General features: G+C 37.6%; 3 protein-coding genes across 8 annotated transcripts in view; 2 read left to right on the forward strand and 1 right to left on the reverse strand.

Annotated features, from left to right (window-relative positions):
* LOC111509759 (opioid-binding protein/cell adhesion molecule homolog) overlaps nucleotides 1-19086 on the forward strand; it is a 39981-nt gene that overhangs the window by 18468 nt on the left and 2427 nt on the right. The gene's annotated exons all lie outside the window — the stretch shown is intronic.
* LOC111509760 (G patch domain-containing protein 11) lies at nucleotides 2354-19059 on the reverse strand. Of its 5 annotated transcripts, none has more exons than XM_023165568.2 (3): nucleotides 17824-19057; nucleotides 17281-17468; nucleotides 2354-4068 (listed from the first exon to the last, which is right to left on the reverse strand). In XM_023165568.2, the coding sequence occupies exon 3, from the start codon at nucleotides 4045-4047 to the stop codon at nucleotides 3271-3273; it is 777 nt and encodes a 258-aa protein (XP_023021336.2). In that variant the 5' UTR covers nucleotides 4048-4068; nucleotides 17281-17468; nucleotides 17824-19057; the 3' UTR covers nucleotides 2354-3270. The 5 variants fall into 5 exon arrangements, with proteins under 5 accessions (XP_023021336.2, XP_023021340.2, XP_074028177.1 ...); XM_023165572.2 differs by lacking the exon at nucleotides 17824-19057 and adding an exon at nucleotides 17644-17817; XM_074172076.1 differs by lacking the exons at nucleotides 17281-17468; nucleotides 17824-19057 and adding exons at nucleotides 16891-17044; nucleotides 17103-17274.
* LOC141481097 (histone H4 transcription factor-like) lies at nucleotides 9403-13661 on the forward strand. The gene is made up of 3 exons (XM_074172209.1): nucleotides 9403-9558; nucleotides 12622-12776; nucleotides 13202-13661. Exons 1-3 carry the CDS (start codon nucleotides 9403-9405, stop codon nucleotides 13659-13661), a joined length of 771 nt encoding a protein of 256 aa, XP_074028310.1.

Raw genomic sequence — 19086 nt, forward strand, 5'->3', positions numbered from 1 at the left:
TCAAGTAAAAATCTCTTAACTCATCAAAACATGGCTATAACAAATAATCTCAAATTACTTACTTGTGGCTTCAATAATAGTCCAACTAACTATTCAATTTTCGTTCAAATAATATGATTAAAATATATAGTTTTGTCAATATTCTTGAGAAATTACCAGTTGAAGGGATATTTCTAAATTTATACTAGGTTTGTTGACAAAATTCACTTTATTTTTTTAAAAGATCCAGTATATTCTATGAACTAACATAGGTGTGACATAAAATGGAAAAATCTATACTTACAGCAATTACAAATGAGACAGTCATCAATTTATCTAAAATTCAGAGCCAGTGAATTTTTCTAAAGCAGATTCGAACTTAGACTTCTTGATCTTTTCAGTCCAGGTTTTTTTTGTTTGTATCGGTGTTGGTCAATTGAATCGCTAACTTGAAAGTTGCAGGAGTATCAATGTTTTTCCTCGAAAAAAGGAGAAATAATAACTGTAAGGATAGGGATAGGAAAAAAAATGGCCATATACAGTGTGTCTCACTTCTCATGGAAACACCCCCGTATCTTTCGTAATATTCGAGGTAGAACGATGAAACTCTCAGGACTGATGGAAATGCTCAAAATGCACCTACCACCAGAATGGGGTTGGCCAAAGTGATATACACTGTCCGCCACTCGCGATGGAACACCCCATTTTTACTGCGGACCGACAGTGTATATTACTTTGGCCAACCCCATTTAGGTGCTAGGTGCATTTTGAGCATTTCCATCAGTCCTAAGAGTTTCATCGTTCCACCTCGAATATTACGAAAGATACGGGGGTGTTTCCATAAGAAGTGAGACAAATTCGGATTTTTCAGGACTGAAATTTTATCAGGAAAAAAGTGTATTCGTAGTAAGTTGGTAGTCCTGATCACGAATCTGAAGGAATTTTGAGCCTATTTTGCCCCCTAATGTTTTACCGTAAAAATGGGGTGTTCCATCGCGAGTGGCGGATAATGTATATCACTTTGGCCAACCCCATTCAGGTGGTAGGTGCATTTTGAGCATTTTCATCAGTCCAGAGAGTTTCATCATGCTACCTCGAATATTACGGAAGATATGGGGGAGTTTCTACCTTGATTATGAGTATGATTTTAAGCCCGATATCTAGGGTAAGGTCGTGGAAACTTCCAGCTTTTCTTACCGTTCCAGCGAGTCAAAGGAAGGATTTTTTTTGCTATTCAATACCCAATCGCACAATAAAGTTTAGCGAATCAGACCCACCAATTGCAGGTTGTTATTTTCTTTTCAATACATGCTCATTTCATTCACATTGACAGTTTGTTATAATCTACATCCTCAAAATTTACGTATGATTTATTGAAATAATTTGCATTATTTTACCTACTGAAATTGATGATGGTATTGAAGTTTCTGTTTCCCCCGCTAGTTTCTGATATTTTTCAGTGAGGCGGCAAATAATAATAATAGCTTTATTGTCCAACAGTTACCATTTACAGGACAATATAAAATTTTATTCACAATACTTAACTATAAACGAAAAATGAAATGAACAAACAAGAAAAACTAATTCTAATTACCTACTTCAAGTACATGTTAGCAATTCTAATAATGTTATGAAGGTTAGTGGAGAATAAATTACCATGGGCACAAATGCTATTAAAATGTGTGCACATAAACTATATTGAGGATAATGTTAGTTCTTGCTCTGAGAGGTCTAAAAATGGTACATTGAAGTTAATTTGTCCAAGAATTTTAGGACAGTCAACTCTCTCATTAACTAACTTGAATGAAAATATGAGCGACGCACATTTTCTGTGATGCTCTAAACTAAAAAGTTCCAAACGTTCATATATGACATCATTACTGATACCTCTCTCGGGGTAAGAACCATCTATTCTGAAAATTAGAAATGTACAAAACTTTCTTTGAACTCTTTCAGTGGCTATGTTATGAATCTCAAAGAATGGACTCCAGACGATACTTGCATATTCTATCTTCGAACGTACGTAGGTGAAGTACAACAGCTCAATGGCTTTAATATTAAGAAAGTTTCTACAATTTCTAACAATGAAACCATAAGCTCTGAAAGATTCTGAAACTTTTTGTGAAATATGTCTACCAAATGTTAATTTATGTACTTATGATGCACTGTTTGGAACCTTTGGTGTAGTAATGAATATTACTGGAGTTTTTTTCCCAACACCAAACCGTTATTTTTAACACCTCGACACGTGTTTCGATCACCAAGTGATCATCTTCAAAGAGGAAGATTAAAACTTCCAGTAATATTTGTTAATTTATGATGGAATATTATATCGATATTAAAAAATTATCATAAATAAATGATATAAAACACATTGAAACATAACATACCATTTAATCAGAAAAAAATAAAAATTTATGTGTACATGGACATATTAAAATGGTTGAATGATACTAAAACAGTTTACATGATAATCAAATAAAAAAATTAATGGTATTAAATTAAACAGTACAATTTAGAGAAAATCATCACAGGAAAGTCCTATTGTGAAGAAATCGACGAACTTTTACAACATCCACAGGAGTTTTATTACATACTTGTATGTGGTAAATATACAGTTCTTGTAAGTTATTAAAAAATAGGATATATAAGCAAGAATATAAAAATGGAATATGAATCAAAACAATATATAATCGTATTCACAACACATACACCTCATATCAGTTCTCTATTATTAATCCAGCCCTCCATTACTCTGTGTAATTTTGTTTTGTACGTTTCTTCAACAAATGATAGGAATTGGTTTTTAAAGCCTTTTAAAAAAGTTTTATTGATTATTGTTTGTGGTAGTTGCCTGAATGATTTTGGTGCTAAGTAGGAGTAATTTTTGACCTATTGTTTTTGAAGTTGATATACAATATTAATTCTTTGATCTTGTCACGTATATAGGGCTTTACTGGTAAGTTCGTTTATATTTTTATACTGCATGGCAACTTACTAAAAGTATACATAAAACTAATGAAACGACTTAAAAAATGTATGAACATTACTCAAAATATAACGAACAAAAAACAATAGTATAATATTAAAACTTATCAATTTCCACATATTCAAATGAGGAAAGCACTAGAAAATTAAATTATTTAGATAAATTATCATTATTGATGAATAGAGCTATAGAGATAATATTTGAAAACTGTGGAGCATACCTAATTTGCATTAAGTTTACTTTTTGAGAAAGCAAAAATAAATTGGCATATTCCTGAATTTTGCCTACATGAAATACTTTTATTATATTTCATCATCATGATCAATTCTATAAGGACCAGGACAATTTTCTTTCAAATCTTCCGTATCTGTACCTGTTATGCAACAGTAGAGGCAATACAAGTGTTTTCTTCTTAGATAGTTAATAATTGCAAACAGATTTTCTTCTGTTACATACATTTCAAATTCATCATCTTCTTCGCTGCTATCCGAGTCGATGGTATCAGCCTTTTGAACTTTTCTTTTTTTCTTTATAGTTTCCTTCGTCCAGAAAAAGTCCTCTATGGGATCTTCAATTTTACTTCTGAAATCTAATTCTTCACATATTTTTTGAGCCTTGAAAAAATCTTTTTTTATTTGGGATAGATTCTTTCTCTCTTTTACGGCAAACCTGAAGCGTTCCTCGCAGAACTGAACGTTTTGTATTTTCTGTTCATTTCTTTTTCTAAATACTTCTTTCAAGTGAGTTTCTCTACCAATTCCTGAGGTGCCTTGTTTATGTATAATATCGATAGGTTCCCTAATGCCACTTCTTGATTTTCCAAGTGCACCTCCTGCTTGGAAACCCATTTTTTCTAATAACTTGAATCCTTTATTTTCATTGGAGATGGCCGTCTTCAAACCCTTGTCGCGATACTCCTGCTCGAGTTCACGAACAGATTTTTGTTTCTTTTTGGAAGCATCCAGTGTTTTTTTGAAAATATCCAATTTACGTTTTTCTCTGTTGAATACTAGACTTGGGCGGACGTCGTTTTTATCGTCTATTTTCAAGGACATGTAGTCATCTTCAGAATCTGACATGGTTTTGAAATATTCAGTTTCCTTCAAACAGAATAATAAAAGGAATTAGCCAGGAGAAATAGAAAACTACATCTATTTAAATCCTTGCAACACTATAACTGAAAGTTATTGAAATGTTCACACTTTATATAGATAAGCATCCCCAGAATCAGGATCAAATTCAAAAATTTACCTGCCAAACACCTGCCTGGAACACTCATAAATTCTAAATACCTGTAAGGGTCATAGGTAAAAATTGATAATGCCTTTGATTTCTAGAGGCAAAAAAGTGTGTCAGGGTTTTTGCAAAAAAAACTAATTTTGTGAGACATTTATCATTTGTAACTATTGAACATTTTATTAAATATAATGAGTTGCAGACATGAAAATCTGGTAGTAGAAAGAAACACTGATAATAAATCCAATCTTTTCTTTTTTCACTATATCAAGATGGGAAAGTTATAATAATAATAATGTTTTTATTCCTTTGAAATGATCATCTAACAATGATATAGGAAACGTCAAGTAAAAAAAATATGTAGATGTATAATACAGAATTAATAAATTACATAGAGATTACAGTACATTGATCACAAGTATTTGGAAGTATATTCAAAATACTCATTGATAGAATAAAAACATCCCTCTAAACTTTCCGATTGAAAGTAGACATTAATGGGATACTCTTAATATTTGAAAGCAGAGAATTGAATAGCTTGGAGCCTGCTAGTGAGGGTGATTTTTGAAACAATCTCGTACGATGTTGCTGCAGTTTAATTAGATTTCCATTTCTGTATTACCCAAGTTAAAGTAAGTGTTGTGAAAAAAAGTGAATTGTAGAAGATTTAGTTACCATGGAGTTTGTTATAAATATGGAGGAAGACATTGACGACTAATTGCAAATGGAACCTCTACCGGAAGTCGAGAAACTTGCAAATGTAGCGGAAATCACAGAATCTGCAAGAGAGGAACAGACAATCGAGAAACGCACGTATTCTCCTTGACATGCGTCACCAGATGCGTCAAAAATTGGAAAATAGTCAGGAAAGTAGACGAGCAATAATTCCACTTGCAACTGTAGCCAGACATATTATTCGGTATCTTCAGTACTTTCTTCTGGTTGCAATCCGGCGGCAAACCAATTCTCCCCACTGAATTTTGGCCAATATTTGTTAGCTTCGAAAAATACCCGTGAAGCGACATGTGATTCATCAATGAGTCGGTGGAAATGGCGTCATGTTCTAAGTCGGTCCATGAACATTTTGAGTTGCCCGAATCGACAGTAACGTGGTTCATCAAATGGACATCGATCGCTTCCCAAGAATTGCACTGTATTTCGCATATGTCCCGTTCGAACTTTAGAGTAAGCGGTTCATCTGACAATTTGATATGGCACCGTTTCTCGATTGTCTGTTCCTCTCTTGCAGATGCTGTGATTTCCGCTACAGATTCCATTCGCAAGTCCCTCGACTTCCGGTAGAGGTTTCATTTAAGTCCTTCCTTCATTGATGAATCACTTGTCGCTTCACGGGTATTTTTCGAAGCTAACAAATACTGGCCAAAATTCAGTGGGGAGAATTGGTTTGCCGCCGGATTGCAACCAGAAGAAAGTAGTGAAGATATCGAATAATATGTCTGGCTACAGTTGCGAGTGGAATTATTGCTCGTCTACTTTCCTGACTATTTTCCAATTTTTGACGCATCTGGTGACGCATGTCAAGGAGGATACGAGCGTTGGGAGCGAGTCCAAAAATGAAAAGGTTCCCTGTTGCTGGAGGGGTTGTAAAGCACAATTTTTGATCCGCACCAAATTAGCAGATCATGAAGTTTGTTATAAACATGGAGGAAGATATTGGGGACTTATTGCAAATGAAACCTCTACCGGAAGTCAAGGGACTTGCAAATGGAATCTGTAGCGGAAATCACAGCATCTGCAAGAGAGGAACAGACAATCGAGAAACGGTGCCATATCAAATTGTCAGATGAACCACTTACTCTAAACTTCGAACGGGACATATGCGAAATACAGTGCAATTCTTGGGAAGCGATCGATGTTCATTTGATGAACCACGTTACTGTCGATTCGGGCAATTCAAAATGTTCATGGACCGACTGAGAACATGACGCCATTTCCACCGACGCATTGATGAATCACATGTCGCTTCACGGGTATTTTTCGAAGCTAACAAATACTGTCCAAAATTCAGTGGGGAGAATTGGTTTGCCGCCGAATTGCAACTAGAAGAAAGTAGTGAGGATACCGAATAATATGTCTGGCTACAGTTGCAAGTGGAATTATTGCTCTTCTACTTTCCTGACTATTTTCCAATTTTTGACGCATCTGGTGACGCATGTCAAGGTCAGAGTCAGATGAACCGCTTACTCTAAAGTTCGGATGGGACATATGCGAAATACAGTGCAATTCTTGGGAAGCGATCGATGTCCATTTGATGAACCACGTTACTGTCGATTCGGGCAACTCAAAATGTTCATGGACCGACTGAGAACATGACGCCATTTCCACCGACGCATTGATGAATCACTTGTCGCTTCACGGGTATTTTTCGAAGCTAACAAATATTGGCCAAAATTCAGTGGGGAGAATTGGTTTGCCGCCGGATTGCAACTAGAAGAAAGTAGTGAGGATACCGAATAATATGTCTGGCTACAGTTGCGAGTAGAATTATTGCTCGTCTACTTTCCTGACTATTTTCCAATTTTTGACGCATCTGGTGACGCATGTCAAGGAGGATACGAGCGTTGGGAGAGAGTCCAAAAATGAAAAGGTTCCCTGTTGCTGGAGGGGTTGTAAAGCAAAATTTTTGATCCGCACCAAATTAGCAGATCATGGAGTTTGTTATAAACATGAAGGAAGACATTGGGGACTTATTGCAAATGGAACCTCTACCGGAAGTCGAGGGACTTGCAAATGGAATCTGTATCGGAAATCACAGAATCTGCAAGAGAGGAACAGACAATCGAGAAACGGTGCCATATCAAATTGTCAGATGAACCGCTTACTCTAAAGTTTGAATGGGACATATGCGAAATACAGTGCAATTCTTGGGAAGCGATCGATGTCCATTTGATGAACCACGTTACTGTCGATTCGGGCAACTCAAAATGTTCATGGACCGACTGAGAACATGACGCCATTTCCACCGACGCATTGATGAATCACTTGTCGCTTCACGGGTATTTTTCGAAGCTAACAAATATTGGCCAAAATTCAGAGGGGAGAATTGGTTTGCCGCCGGATTGCAACCAGAAGGAAGTAGTGAAGATACCGAATAATATGTCTGGCTACAGTTGCGAGTGAAATTATTGCTCGTCTACTTTCCTGACTATTTTCCAATTTTTAACGCATCTGGTGACGCATGTCAAGGAGGATACGAGCGTTGGGAGAGAGTCCAAAAATGAAAAGGTTCCCTGTTGCTGGAGGGGTTGTAAAGCAAAATTTTTGATCCGCACCAAATTAGCAGATCATGGAGTTTGTTATAAACATGAAGGAAGACATTGGGGACTTATTGCAAATGGAACCTCTACCGGAAGTCGAGGGACTTGCAAATGGAATCTGTATCGGAAATCACAGAATCTGCAAGAGAGGAACAGACAATCGAGAAACGGTGCCATATCAAATTGTCAGATGAACCGCGTACTCTAAAGTTCGAATGGGACATATGCGAAATACAGTGCAATTCTTGGGAAGCGATCGATGTCCATTTGATGAACCACGTTACTGTCGATTCGGGCAACTCGAAATGTTCATGGACCGACTGAGAACATGACGCCATTTCCACCGACGCATTGATGAATCACTTGTCGCTTCACGGGTATTTTTCGAAGCTAACAAATATTGACCAAAATTCAGTGGGGAGAATTGGTTCGCCGCCGAATTGCAACTAGAAGAAAGTAGTGATGATATCGAATAATATGTCTGGCTACAGTTGCGAGTGGAATTATTGCTCGTCTACTTTCCTGACTATTTTCCAATTTTTGACGCATCTGGTGACGCATGTCAAGGAGGATACGAGCGTTGGGAGAGAGTCCAAAAATGAAAAGGTTCCCTGTTGCTGGAGGGGTTGTAAAGCAAAATGTTTGATCCGCACCAAATTAGCAGATCATGGAATTTGTTATAAACATGGGGGAAGACATTGAGAACTTATTGCAAATGGAACCTCTACCGGCAGTCGAGGGACTTGCAAATGGAATCTGTAGCGGAAATCACAGCATCTGCAAGAGAGGAACAGACAATCGAGAAACGGTGCCATATCAAATTGTCAGATGAACCGCTTACTCTAAACTTCGAACGGGACATATGCGAAATATAGTGCAATTCTTGGGAAGCGATCGATGTCCATTTGATGAACCACGTTACTGTCGATTCGGGCAACTCAAAATGTTCATGGACCGACTGAGAACATGACGCCATTTCCACAGACGCATTGATGAATCACTTGTCGCTTCACGGGTATTTTTCGAAGCTAACAAATACTGGCCAAAATTCAGTGGGGAGAATTGGTTTGCCGCCGGATTGCAACCAGAAGAAAGTAGTGAAGATATCGAATAATATGTCTGGCTTCAGTTGCGAGTGGAATTATTGCTCGTCTACTTTCCTGACTATTTTCCAATTTTTGACGCATCTGGTGACGCATGTCAAGGAGGATACGAGCGTTGGGAGAGAGTCCAAAAATGAAAAGGTTCCCTGTTGCTGGAGGGGTTGTAAAGCAAAATTTTTGATCCGCACCAAATTAGCAGATCATGGAGTTTGTTATAAACATGAAGGAAGACATTGAGGACTTAAATGGAACCTCTACCGGAATGGAATCTGTAGCGGAAATCACAGCATCTGCAAGAGAGGAACAGACAATCGAGAAACGGTGCCATATCAAATTGTCAGATGAACCGCTTACTCTAAAGTTCGAATGGGACATATGCGAAATACAGTGCAATTCTTGGGAAGCGATCGATGTCCATTTGATGAACCACGTTACTGTCGATTCGGGCAACTCAAAATGTTCATGGACCGACTGAGAACATGACGCCATTTCCACCGACGCATTGATGAATCACTTGTCGTTCACGGGTATTTTTCGAAGCTAACAAATATTGACCAAAATTCAGTGGGGAGAATTGGTTTGCCGCCGGATTGCAACCAGAAGAAAGTAGTGAAGATATCGAATAATATGTCTGGCTTCAGTTGCGAGTGGAATTATTGCTCGTCTACTTTCCTGACTATTTTCCAATTTTTGACGCATCTGGTGACGCATGTCAAGGAGGATACGAGCGTTGGGAGCGAGTCCAAAAATGAAAAGGTTCCCTGTTGCTGGAGGGGTTGTAAAGCAAAATTTTTGATCCGCACCGAATTAGCAGATCATGGAGTTTGTTATGAACATAGAGGAAGACATTGAGGACTTATTGCAAATGAAACCTCTACCGGAAGTCAAGGGACTTGCAAATGGAATCTGTACCGGAAATCACAGCATCTGCAAGAGAGAAACAGACAATCGAGAAACGGTGCCATATCAAATTGTCAGATGAACCGCTTACTCTAAAGTTCGAATGGGACATATGCGAAATACAGTGCAATTCTTGGGAAGCGATCGATGTCCATTTGATGAACCACGTTACTGTCGATTCGGGCAACTCAAAATGTTCATGGACCGACTGAGAACATGACGCCATTTCCACCGACGCATTGATGAATCACTTGTCGCTTCACGGGTATTTTTCGAAGCTAACAAATATTGGCCAAAATTCAGTGGGGAGAATTGGTTTGCCGCCGAATTGCAACTAGAAGAAAGTAGTGATGATATCGAATAATATGTCTGGCTACAGTTGCGAGTGGAATTATTGCTCGTCTACTTTCCTGACTATTTTCCAATTTTTGACGCATCTGGTGACGCATGTCAAGGAGGATACGAGCGTTGGGAGAGAGTCCAAAAATGAAAAGGTTCCCTGTTGCTGGAGGGGTTGTAAAGCAAAATGTTTGATCCGCACCAAATTAGCAGATCATGGAATTTGTTATAAACATGGGGGAAGACATTGAGAACTTATTGCAAATGGAACCTCTACCGGAAGTCGAGGGACTTGCAAATGGAATCTGTAGCGGAAATCACAGCATCTGCAAGAGAGGAACAGACAATCGAGAAACGGTGCCATATCAAATTGTCAGATGAACCGCTTACTCTAAAGTTCGAATGGGACATATGCGAAATACAGTGCAATTCTTGGGAAGCGATCGATGTCCATTTGATGAACCACGTTACTGTCGATTAAGGCAACTCAAAATGTTCATGGACCGACTGAGAACATGACGCCATTTCCACCGACGCATTGATGAATCACTTGTCGCTTCACGGGTATTTTTCGAAGCTAACAAATATTGACCAAAATTCAGTGGGGAGAATTGGTTTGCCGCCGAATTGCAACTAGAAGAAAGTAGTGATGATATCGAATAATATGTCTGGCTACAGTTGCGAGTGGAATTATTGCTCGTCTACTTTCCTGACTATTTTCCAATTTTTGACGCATCTGGTGACGCATGTCAAGGAGGATACGAGCGTTGGGAGAGAGTCCAAAAATGAAAAGGTTCCCTGTTGCTGGAGAGGTTGTAAAGCAAAATGTTTGATCCGCACCAAATTAGCAGATCATGGAATTTGTTATAAACATGGGGGAAGACATTGAGAACTTATTGCAAATGGAACCTCTACCGGAAGTCGAGGGACTTGCAAATGGAATCTGTAGCGGAAATCACAGCATCTGCAAGAGAGGAACAGACAATCGAGAAACGGTGCCATATCAAATTGTCAGATGAACCGCTTACTCTAAAGTTCGAATGGGACATATGCGAAATACAGTGCAATTCTTGGGAAGCGATCGATGTCCATTTGATGAACCACGTTACTGTCGATTAAGGCAACTCAAAATGTTCATGGACCGACTGAGAACATGACGCCATTTCCACCGACGCATTGATGAATCACTTGTCGCTTCACGGGTATTTTTCGAAGCTAACAAATATTGACCAAAATTCAGTGGGGAGAATTGGTTTGCCGCCGAATTGCAACTAGAAGAAAGTAGTGATGATATCGAATAATATGTCTGGCTACAGTTGCGAGTGGAATTATTGCTCGTCTACTTTCCTGACTATTTTCCAATTTTTGACGCATCTGGTGACGCATGTCAAGGAGGATACGAGCGTTGGGAGAGAGTCCAAAAATGAAAAGGTTCCCTGTTGCTGGAGGGGTTGTAAAGCAAAATGTTTGATCCGCACCAAATTAGCAGATCATGGAATTTGTTATAAACATGGGGGAAGACATTGAGAACTTATTGCAAATGGAACCTCTACCGGAAGTCGAGGGACTTGCAAATGGAATCTGTAGCGGAAATCACAGCATCTGCAAGAGAGGAACAGACAATCGAGAAACGGTGCCATATCAAATTGTCAGATGAACCGCTTACTCTAAACTTCGAACGGGACATATGCGAAATATAGTGCAATTCTTGGGAAGCGATCGATGTCCATTTGATGAACCACGTTACTGTCGATTCGGGCAACTCAAAATGTTCATGGGCCGACTGAGAACATGACGCCATTTCCACAGACGCATTGATGAATCACTTGTCGCTTCACGGGTATTTTTCGAAGCTAACAAATACTGGCCAAAATTCAGTGGGGAGAATTGGTTTGCCGCCGGATTGCAACCAGAAGAAAGTAGTGAAGATATCGAATAATATGTCTGGCTTCAGTTGCGAGTGGAATTATTGCTCGTCTACTTTCCTGACTATTTTCCAATTTTTGACGCATCTGGTGACGCATGTCAAGGAGGATACGAGCGTTGGGAGAGAGTCCAAAAATGAAAAGGTTCCCTGTTGCTGGAGGGGTTGTAAAGCAAAATTTTTGATCCGCACCAAATTAGCAGATCATGGAGTTTGTTATAAACATGAAGGAAGACATTGAGGACTTAAATGGAACCTCTACCGGAATGGAATCTGTAGCGGAAATCACAGCATCTGCAAGAGAGGAACAGACAATCGAGAAACGGTGCCATATCAAATTGTCAGATGAACCGCTTACTCTAAAGTTCGAATGGGACATATGCGAAATACAGTGCAATTCTTGGGAAGCGATCGATGTCCATTTGATGAACCACGTTACTGTCGATTAAGGCAACTCAAAATGTTCATGGACCGACTGAGAACATGACGCCATTTCCACCGACGCATTGATGAATCACTTGTCGCTTCACGGGTATTTTTCGAAGCTAACAAATATTGACCAAAATTCAGTGGGGAGAATTGGTTTGCCGCCGGATTGCAACCAGAAGAAAGTAGTGAAGATACCGAATAATATGTCTGGCTACAGTTGCGAGTGGAATTATTGCTCGTCTACTTTCCTGACTATTTTCCAATTTTTGACGCATCTGGTGACGCATGTCAAGGAGGAAACGAGCGTTGGGAGCGAGTCCAAAAATGAAAAGGTTCCCTGTTGCTGGAGGGGTTGTAAAGCAAAATTTTTGACTCGCACCAAATTAGCAGATCACTTGGTGACTCACTCAGAAGAGAAAGTGATTGGTTGTTCTACGTGTTTAGCCACATTTGGGAACAGAACCAAATTTGCGGTTAGCAGATCACTTGGTGACTCACTCAGAAGAGAAAGTGATTGGTTGTTCTACGTGTTTAGCCACATTTGCGAACAAAACCAAATTCGCTGATCACAGGAAACGACAACAACCAAGTCACACCTTGTAACACATATACGGTTCCAGCATTCGGATGTTAAACCTTATAACTGCTCTTCTTGCGACGAAGCACAATTTAGATGCTCACATAAGGATCCACAACAAAGAGAAACCTGTGAAATACGATACGTGCGATTTTAGTTGTCGTACTAAAATCGGTTTGAATAATCACCGTCTGAAACAACATGGTGCTGCTAGTTTATGTTACCCTTCTAGCGTTAGGAGGAAGTCCCAAAATGAAAAGGTTCCCTGTTGCTGAAGGGGTCGTAAAGCAAAATTTTTGACTCGCACCAAATTAGCAGATCATTTGGTGACTCACTCAGAAGAGAAAGTGATTGGTTGTTCTACGTGTTTAGCCACATTTGCGAACAGAACCAAATTCGCTGATCATAGGAAACGAGAACAACTAAGTCACACATATACGGTTCAAGTATTTTGATGCTAAACCTTATAATTGCCCTTCTTACGACGAAGCACAATTTAGATGCTTACATAAGGATCCATAACAAAGAGAATCCTATAAAATCTGATACGTGCGATTTTAGTTGTCGTACTAAAATCGGTTTGAATAATTACCATGTGAAACAACATGGTGCTGCTAGTTCATGTTACGTGTGCCACTGTTGTGAAAGACAATCCAATCGAGGTTCGTATTTAACAAGACATTTAGTGAAGGAGCATAATTGCTTTCTGGCTCAAGGGCACGCGCGGTTCAGATATTGGCAGGACCGTGATGGGTTTCATCGCTTGCAGACTATCAGGTATGAAACTCTGGAAGCAGCTCAGCAAGTCAACAAGCCGACTCCTAGATGTGACGATGAGAATGTTCAGTTCTTGGTCGAGCACAACATGGGTGAAGATGGTATGTCGGTGCAAATATCAAGTAGGTAATGTTGGAGAATCCGTTCTAGCAGTTGACCCCAGTGATTCATCAGAAAGTTCGACGGCAGGCGTCGCGACATTAAGCGTCGCAATATCAAACCCAAAAAATTCATAGTGAGTTTCCGATGGTAGAATCAGTTCGCACTGAAGTGAACCTTTTTCAATGAAGGTAACGAACGTATGGCATGACTGACACCTGTACTAAGTATGGGGGTGGTGGACGGTTCTAGGGGTGGTTTGAGGTCGATATAGACCTGGGGCTGCCTTCAGGATGGGGTTGGTCCTGCTATCAAAATAACCAAGAAAATTGAACACATGCTCTATGAGGTTGCCTAGTGAAACCGTCCACTACAATCAGACATGTGTGGGGCCTTGAAACCCCTAGGATTCAAGTTCGGGTGGCCCATGTTGCGGAATGGGTGAGTTCCAGGAAATCTAGAGGCCAACTGTAACGAATATTTGTAGTGCATTCATTATTTTTAGATGGCTAACTATAATTTGGACACTTGGGTAGTTCAGTCGGTGGTTGGGGTTTATAATTAATGAATCGGCGCTAGTACAAGGCTTTGATTGAATTTAGATGTAATTACATTACAGCTTTAACGAGTTTTCATGCAGGCATTATTCCACAGATCTCTTGTTTTGCTGATATTTCAAATTTTAGTTGAAAATCTTATAATTCAAAGACTGTAAATGAAATATTCACTATGGGGGAGTCGATATTTCAAGTTTCAGTTGGAAATCCTATACTTCAAAAAATGTATTCACTATGGAGGGGGTCGATATTTCAAATTTTAATTGAAAATCTCTACTCAAAAACTGTAAATAAAATATTCACTATGGAGGAGTCGATATTTCAAGTTTTATTTGGAAATCTTATACTTCAAAAAATGTATTCACTATGGAGGGGGTCGATACTTCAAATTTCAATTGAAAATCTTATACTTCAAAAACTGTAAATAAAATATTCACTATGGGGGAGTCGATATTTCAAATTTTACTTGAAAATCTTTACTCAAAAACTGTAAATAAAATATTCACTATGGAGGAGTCGATATTTCAAGTTTTATTTGGAAATCTTATACTTCAAAAAATGTATTCACTATGGAGGGGGTCGATACTTCAAATTTCAATTGAAAATCTTATACTTCAAAAACTGTAAATAAAATATTCAATACGGGGGAGCCGATATTTCAAGTTTCAGTTGAAAATTTCATACTTCAAAAACGGTAAATGAAATATTCATGGGGGAGTCGATATTTCAAGTTTTAGTTGAAAATCTGATAATTCAAAAACTGTAAATAAAATATTCACTATGGGGAAGTCAATATTTCAAATTTTAGTTGAAAATCCTATACTTCACTATGAAGAAGTCGATATTTTTACTGTTTTTTTTTGGATCTGTAACCTTCCACAATCTGAACACGAAGTTAAATCACTAGAAGTGCTGCTGAAATGCGACGGGTGGCAAATTGAAGTATTCACCCAATAAGTTACTGCGTAATACAAGAGTCCTGTTTGTCAGTAACTTGCCGTATTCATGTATAAGTTATGAACGAAATTTCCCAAAAATGGAATAATCCGATGGTTATTTTTTCAAAAAAACTATCTTTTCTGTTCTCAAAACCTAGTAAACTCAAATTTGCAAAATTCAATAGCCATTAGAAGGTTTGCAAAGTAAATCAATAAAATGTACTTTTAAATCAGATTATCTGGTTTCAACTGAAATTTATATGAACCTAATAAATTATTGGATACAGAAACTATTTATAAATCCAGAATTTGTAAATTCTACCTTTTTATTGAAAATGAATTAATTTCTTTTAAATTTCAGTGTGATGAAAGATGTTCATAAACATGATACATACCAGAACAGTTTGTGTGTGTATGTGTATACGTTTCTAATCTTGAATAGTTTAAGGTGCTGAATTGCATTTCCCTAACACCAAACTATAATAGTTTCTCATTATATTATTGACATATTTATATACTTGTTCACAATTGAGGCAAGTGAACTTATTGGGCTTTGAAAATCGGAGAGTTATGTTACCCTCAATCCAGCTAAGTTTGTTTTGATTCACATAATCCCTTTATATCCTTCTTATTAACCCAATTTTTTACATTATTGTTTAGCTTATATTTACGACTCTAATTTCCATCATATTTACGTACAAAATCCAAAACAGATCTGGGATTCCCATTCAGCATCAACTGTGCTGGAGATACCATTGTTGTGCAATGAGGTGTTATTCTATAGAAAAGCAAACTAGACTCAAATGTTTTGAATTGCCTTATTTTGAAACTTTGAACAAAGCTTTTACAAAGTTTTCAGCCTATCCATTGGACTCGAGGTGGAATGGAGAAATTTCCCTTGAAAGACTGATAGTATTATATGACTAAATATTACATTTTGAAATATCTTCAGGCCAGTTACTACCTGCATCAATCAACACTAAAATATATTTTTTTCTAAAAAATATGACCTGCATAATCAATATGTACTCTATACCAATGTTTCTTTGGAAATTCCCAAGTCTGTAGTGGAATTTTGCAGGAGAATTTTGAATTTTTATACAATATTTACAGCTTTTGACCATATTTTCAATATCTAAATGTATGTAAGGCCACCATACATAAGAACGAGCTAAGCTTTTACATTTAACCATGCCCAAATGTGTTGAATGAAGGTTTTTCAAAAAAATACCCCTAAGAGAGGCTGGAATGACAGCCTTTTGACCCAGCATCAAACATCCATCATAAATAGAAAAACTGTTTTTAGAGTTAGCATATTGTTTTAACTGTATTTTCAGTGATTTTGGCCATCCCAGTCTTACATGCCTGCAAACCTCCTCTATTTCTGAATCCTTCATTGTTTAAACTGCAATTTCTTTCTAATCAATGGATAAATCATTATTTGAAGACATTAATTTTGAATCTGGATAAGAGCAATCACTTTCATTTGCTTCTTCATTTATTGTCATCTTTGAAAAAAATCAGCTTGATTATTCAACGACTTTACATATTCAGTCTCGTAGGTATAACTAAATATAACCCTCTGCTGCAATCTATGTGCTGCTAAAATAGACAAGTCCTTATTTCCAAATATAGTTAGAAGACATTTAGCATTGATATTAATAAGAAATTTCCAAAACTGTTTTAACTTCATCATTACATGCATGCAACCCTTTATTATCAATTTTGTATCTCAAATATTTCACGGACTCTTTGAAAAACTCACATTTGTTTATAGATATTTTTAACGCTCTATTTTCAAATCTTTTAAGAACTTCTGGGATCCTATACATTCTCTGAGTGATTACGCCCTGTTATCAGAACGTCATCAAGAAAACAGGTTACTCCTTCTATACCAGCTAATTTTTTTCCATTATTGCCTGAAAAATAGCCGGAGAGTTCGTGATCCCAAAAGGTAACCTAATATAAACAAATTACCCCTAACTTATTGTTGTTGGCAATCTAAAGTCAGCGTAGACTTCAACTTGTTCTTAAGCATTGGCAAAGTCAATTTTAGTAAACTCCAGTCCCCCTTGTAACTAACAAAATAATACATCATTTGTCAGCTTGTAAGACTGGGTAACCTTAAAATCACCGCATATTCTAAATCCTTCACCTCTCCTAACTACTGGAACGATGGGTGATGCTCAATCGCTGAGTCACACTGGACTCAGAATACCTTCATCCAAAAGTTGCTTCAATTCTTGTTCAACGCCTTCACGCATAGCAAATGTAAATGCTTGAAAAACTTTGGCTGTGCTCCTTCTTTCAACTCCAAATGTATGGTGCCACCGTTATAACAACCTGAAGAAGATAAAAAGACTTCAGGAAGTTTTTTTTTAAATTTTCACCGTCAACTTTCTCACTTAAATCATTAATTGATAGCTTAAACAAATTGAAAAAGTCTAGACCACCTTGATCAATGATGAACAATTTAAAAATGTGATTTTCTTATAAGTAATATTTACAGAGATATAACCTATTGCCTTTATTGTTGATACATCATAACTAGACTTTTAATTCATTGGAAACTGTTGAAACTGAGGCGCCTGTATCCACTTCAAACAAAAATATCCTGTAGTTAATTAAAATTTTCAAAGAAACTGGATCATACTGTTTTAGTTTTGAGGTTATAGTGAAAATTATTTCTATACCTCACCTGTATTACTCAGCAAAAAAAATTTTTCTATTTCGTCTACATATTTTCGGTAAATGAACCTTTTGTTTACAAATATTACATGAATATTTGAAAAAACACTTATCTTTTATATGATTACGTTTGACACTTCTTCTTCTTCTCTTTTTTTATGGTATTTGCTTCCCTTCGGCGCACTAGACAAGTCGTTTGACACTGATTACAGATGTAGACCCGTCATATGATATCCGACTCCTTGTTGCCATGTGTTTCGTCGACCTTCCTCTGCCGGTTGAAGATGTCATTACTCTACTACTTGACCTTGCTTGTCAAAGCTCGGACGATTTCAATGTTGTGGATTCCGTTGACCCATGTGTTTATAAAAAACTTCCTTCACTCGTAGGCTGTTTTTTAAGTCTGGTTTTTTCAACTTAGCAGCTCACTAATTCTGACCTTGTCGAATTCCACTGTGATTTTTTCATTGAAAATGTTTTGCATCAACGAAGGATCGTCAAGCCGCTTGATAAATTTGTCACGTAAAAGTACATTGAGTTCGGTTTCAAAGGAACATTTTCCAACTAAACATTTTACTCTCACTGCCCACTGATGAACTGTTTCAACTTAATTTTTGACGGCACTATAAACTATATATCTCGCCGCAAAAGCACTGACTGTGTTTGTCACACAATTCCACTAGTTCCTCGTACTTTTTTCATCTGGACTTTCAGGAAGTCAACGACTATGAATCAACATATAGGCTTCTTCATCGCACGCATTCAGAAGAATAGTTCTCTTCACATCACTTTCCGTCGACTTATTTGCAAGGAAATATTGCCCTAATGTTGCTTTGAAAATACTCCAGTCCGAATCTTGAAAGCAAAATTCTCGCACATTTCCGATAAACGTGTACGGTGCATTTTTTATCACTAGTTTCTTTCGTTCTCACAAGTTCGCGATTTATAATAACTTGTAATATTTTACAATACTTCTATCACTTTTTTCTCGTCGTCAACTGTGGTGTCTTTGAATTTGGAAGTGGAGCAAAAAACTAACATTCGTTGGATGACTTATTGCGTATTTAAACGTCTTTCCTCAATAACCTAACAATTTAACATCCACAGCACCGTGTGTCCACTGCTATATGCCGTGTTGTCACATCGTTTCTGAACTTGAAAATATTTAGGTTTTATTAGGCTAAACGGTGAAAAACCTTACATGGAAATCAGGTTTTTCACCGTATTCAAATACATCATTTTAGCCAACTCAACTGAAAGCCAAAAAATTGGT

This window comes from Leptinotarsa decemlineata, unplaced genomic scaffold, assembly GCF_025532065.1.
Source record: "Leptinotarsa decemlineata unplaced genomic scaffold, Ldec_3_MD MMD2_tig00000035_RagTag_RagTag, whole genome shotgun sequence".
NCBI lineage: Eukaryota > Metazoa > Arthropoda > Insecta > Coleoptera > Chrysomelidae > Leptinotarsa > Leptinotarsa decemlineata.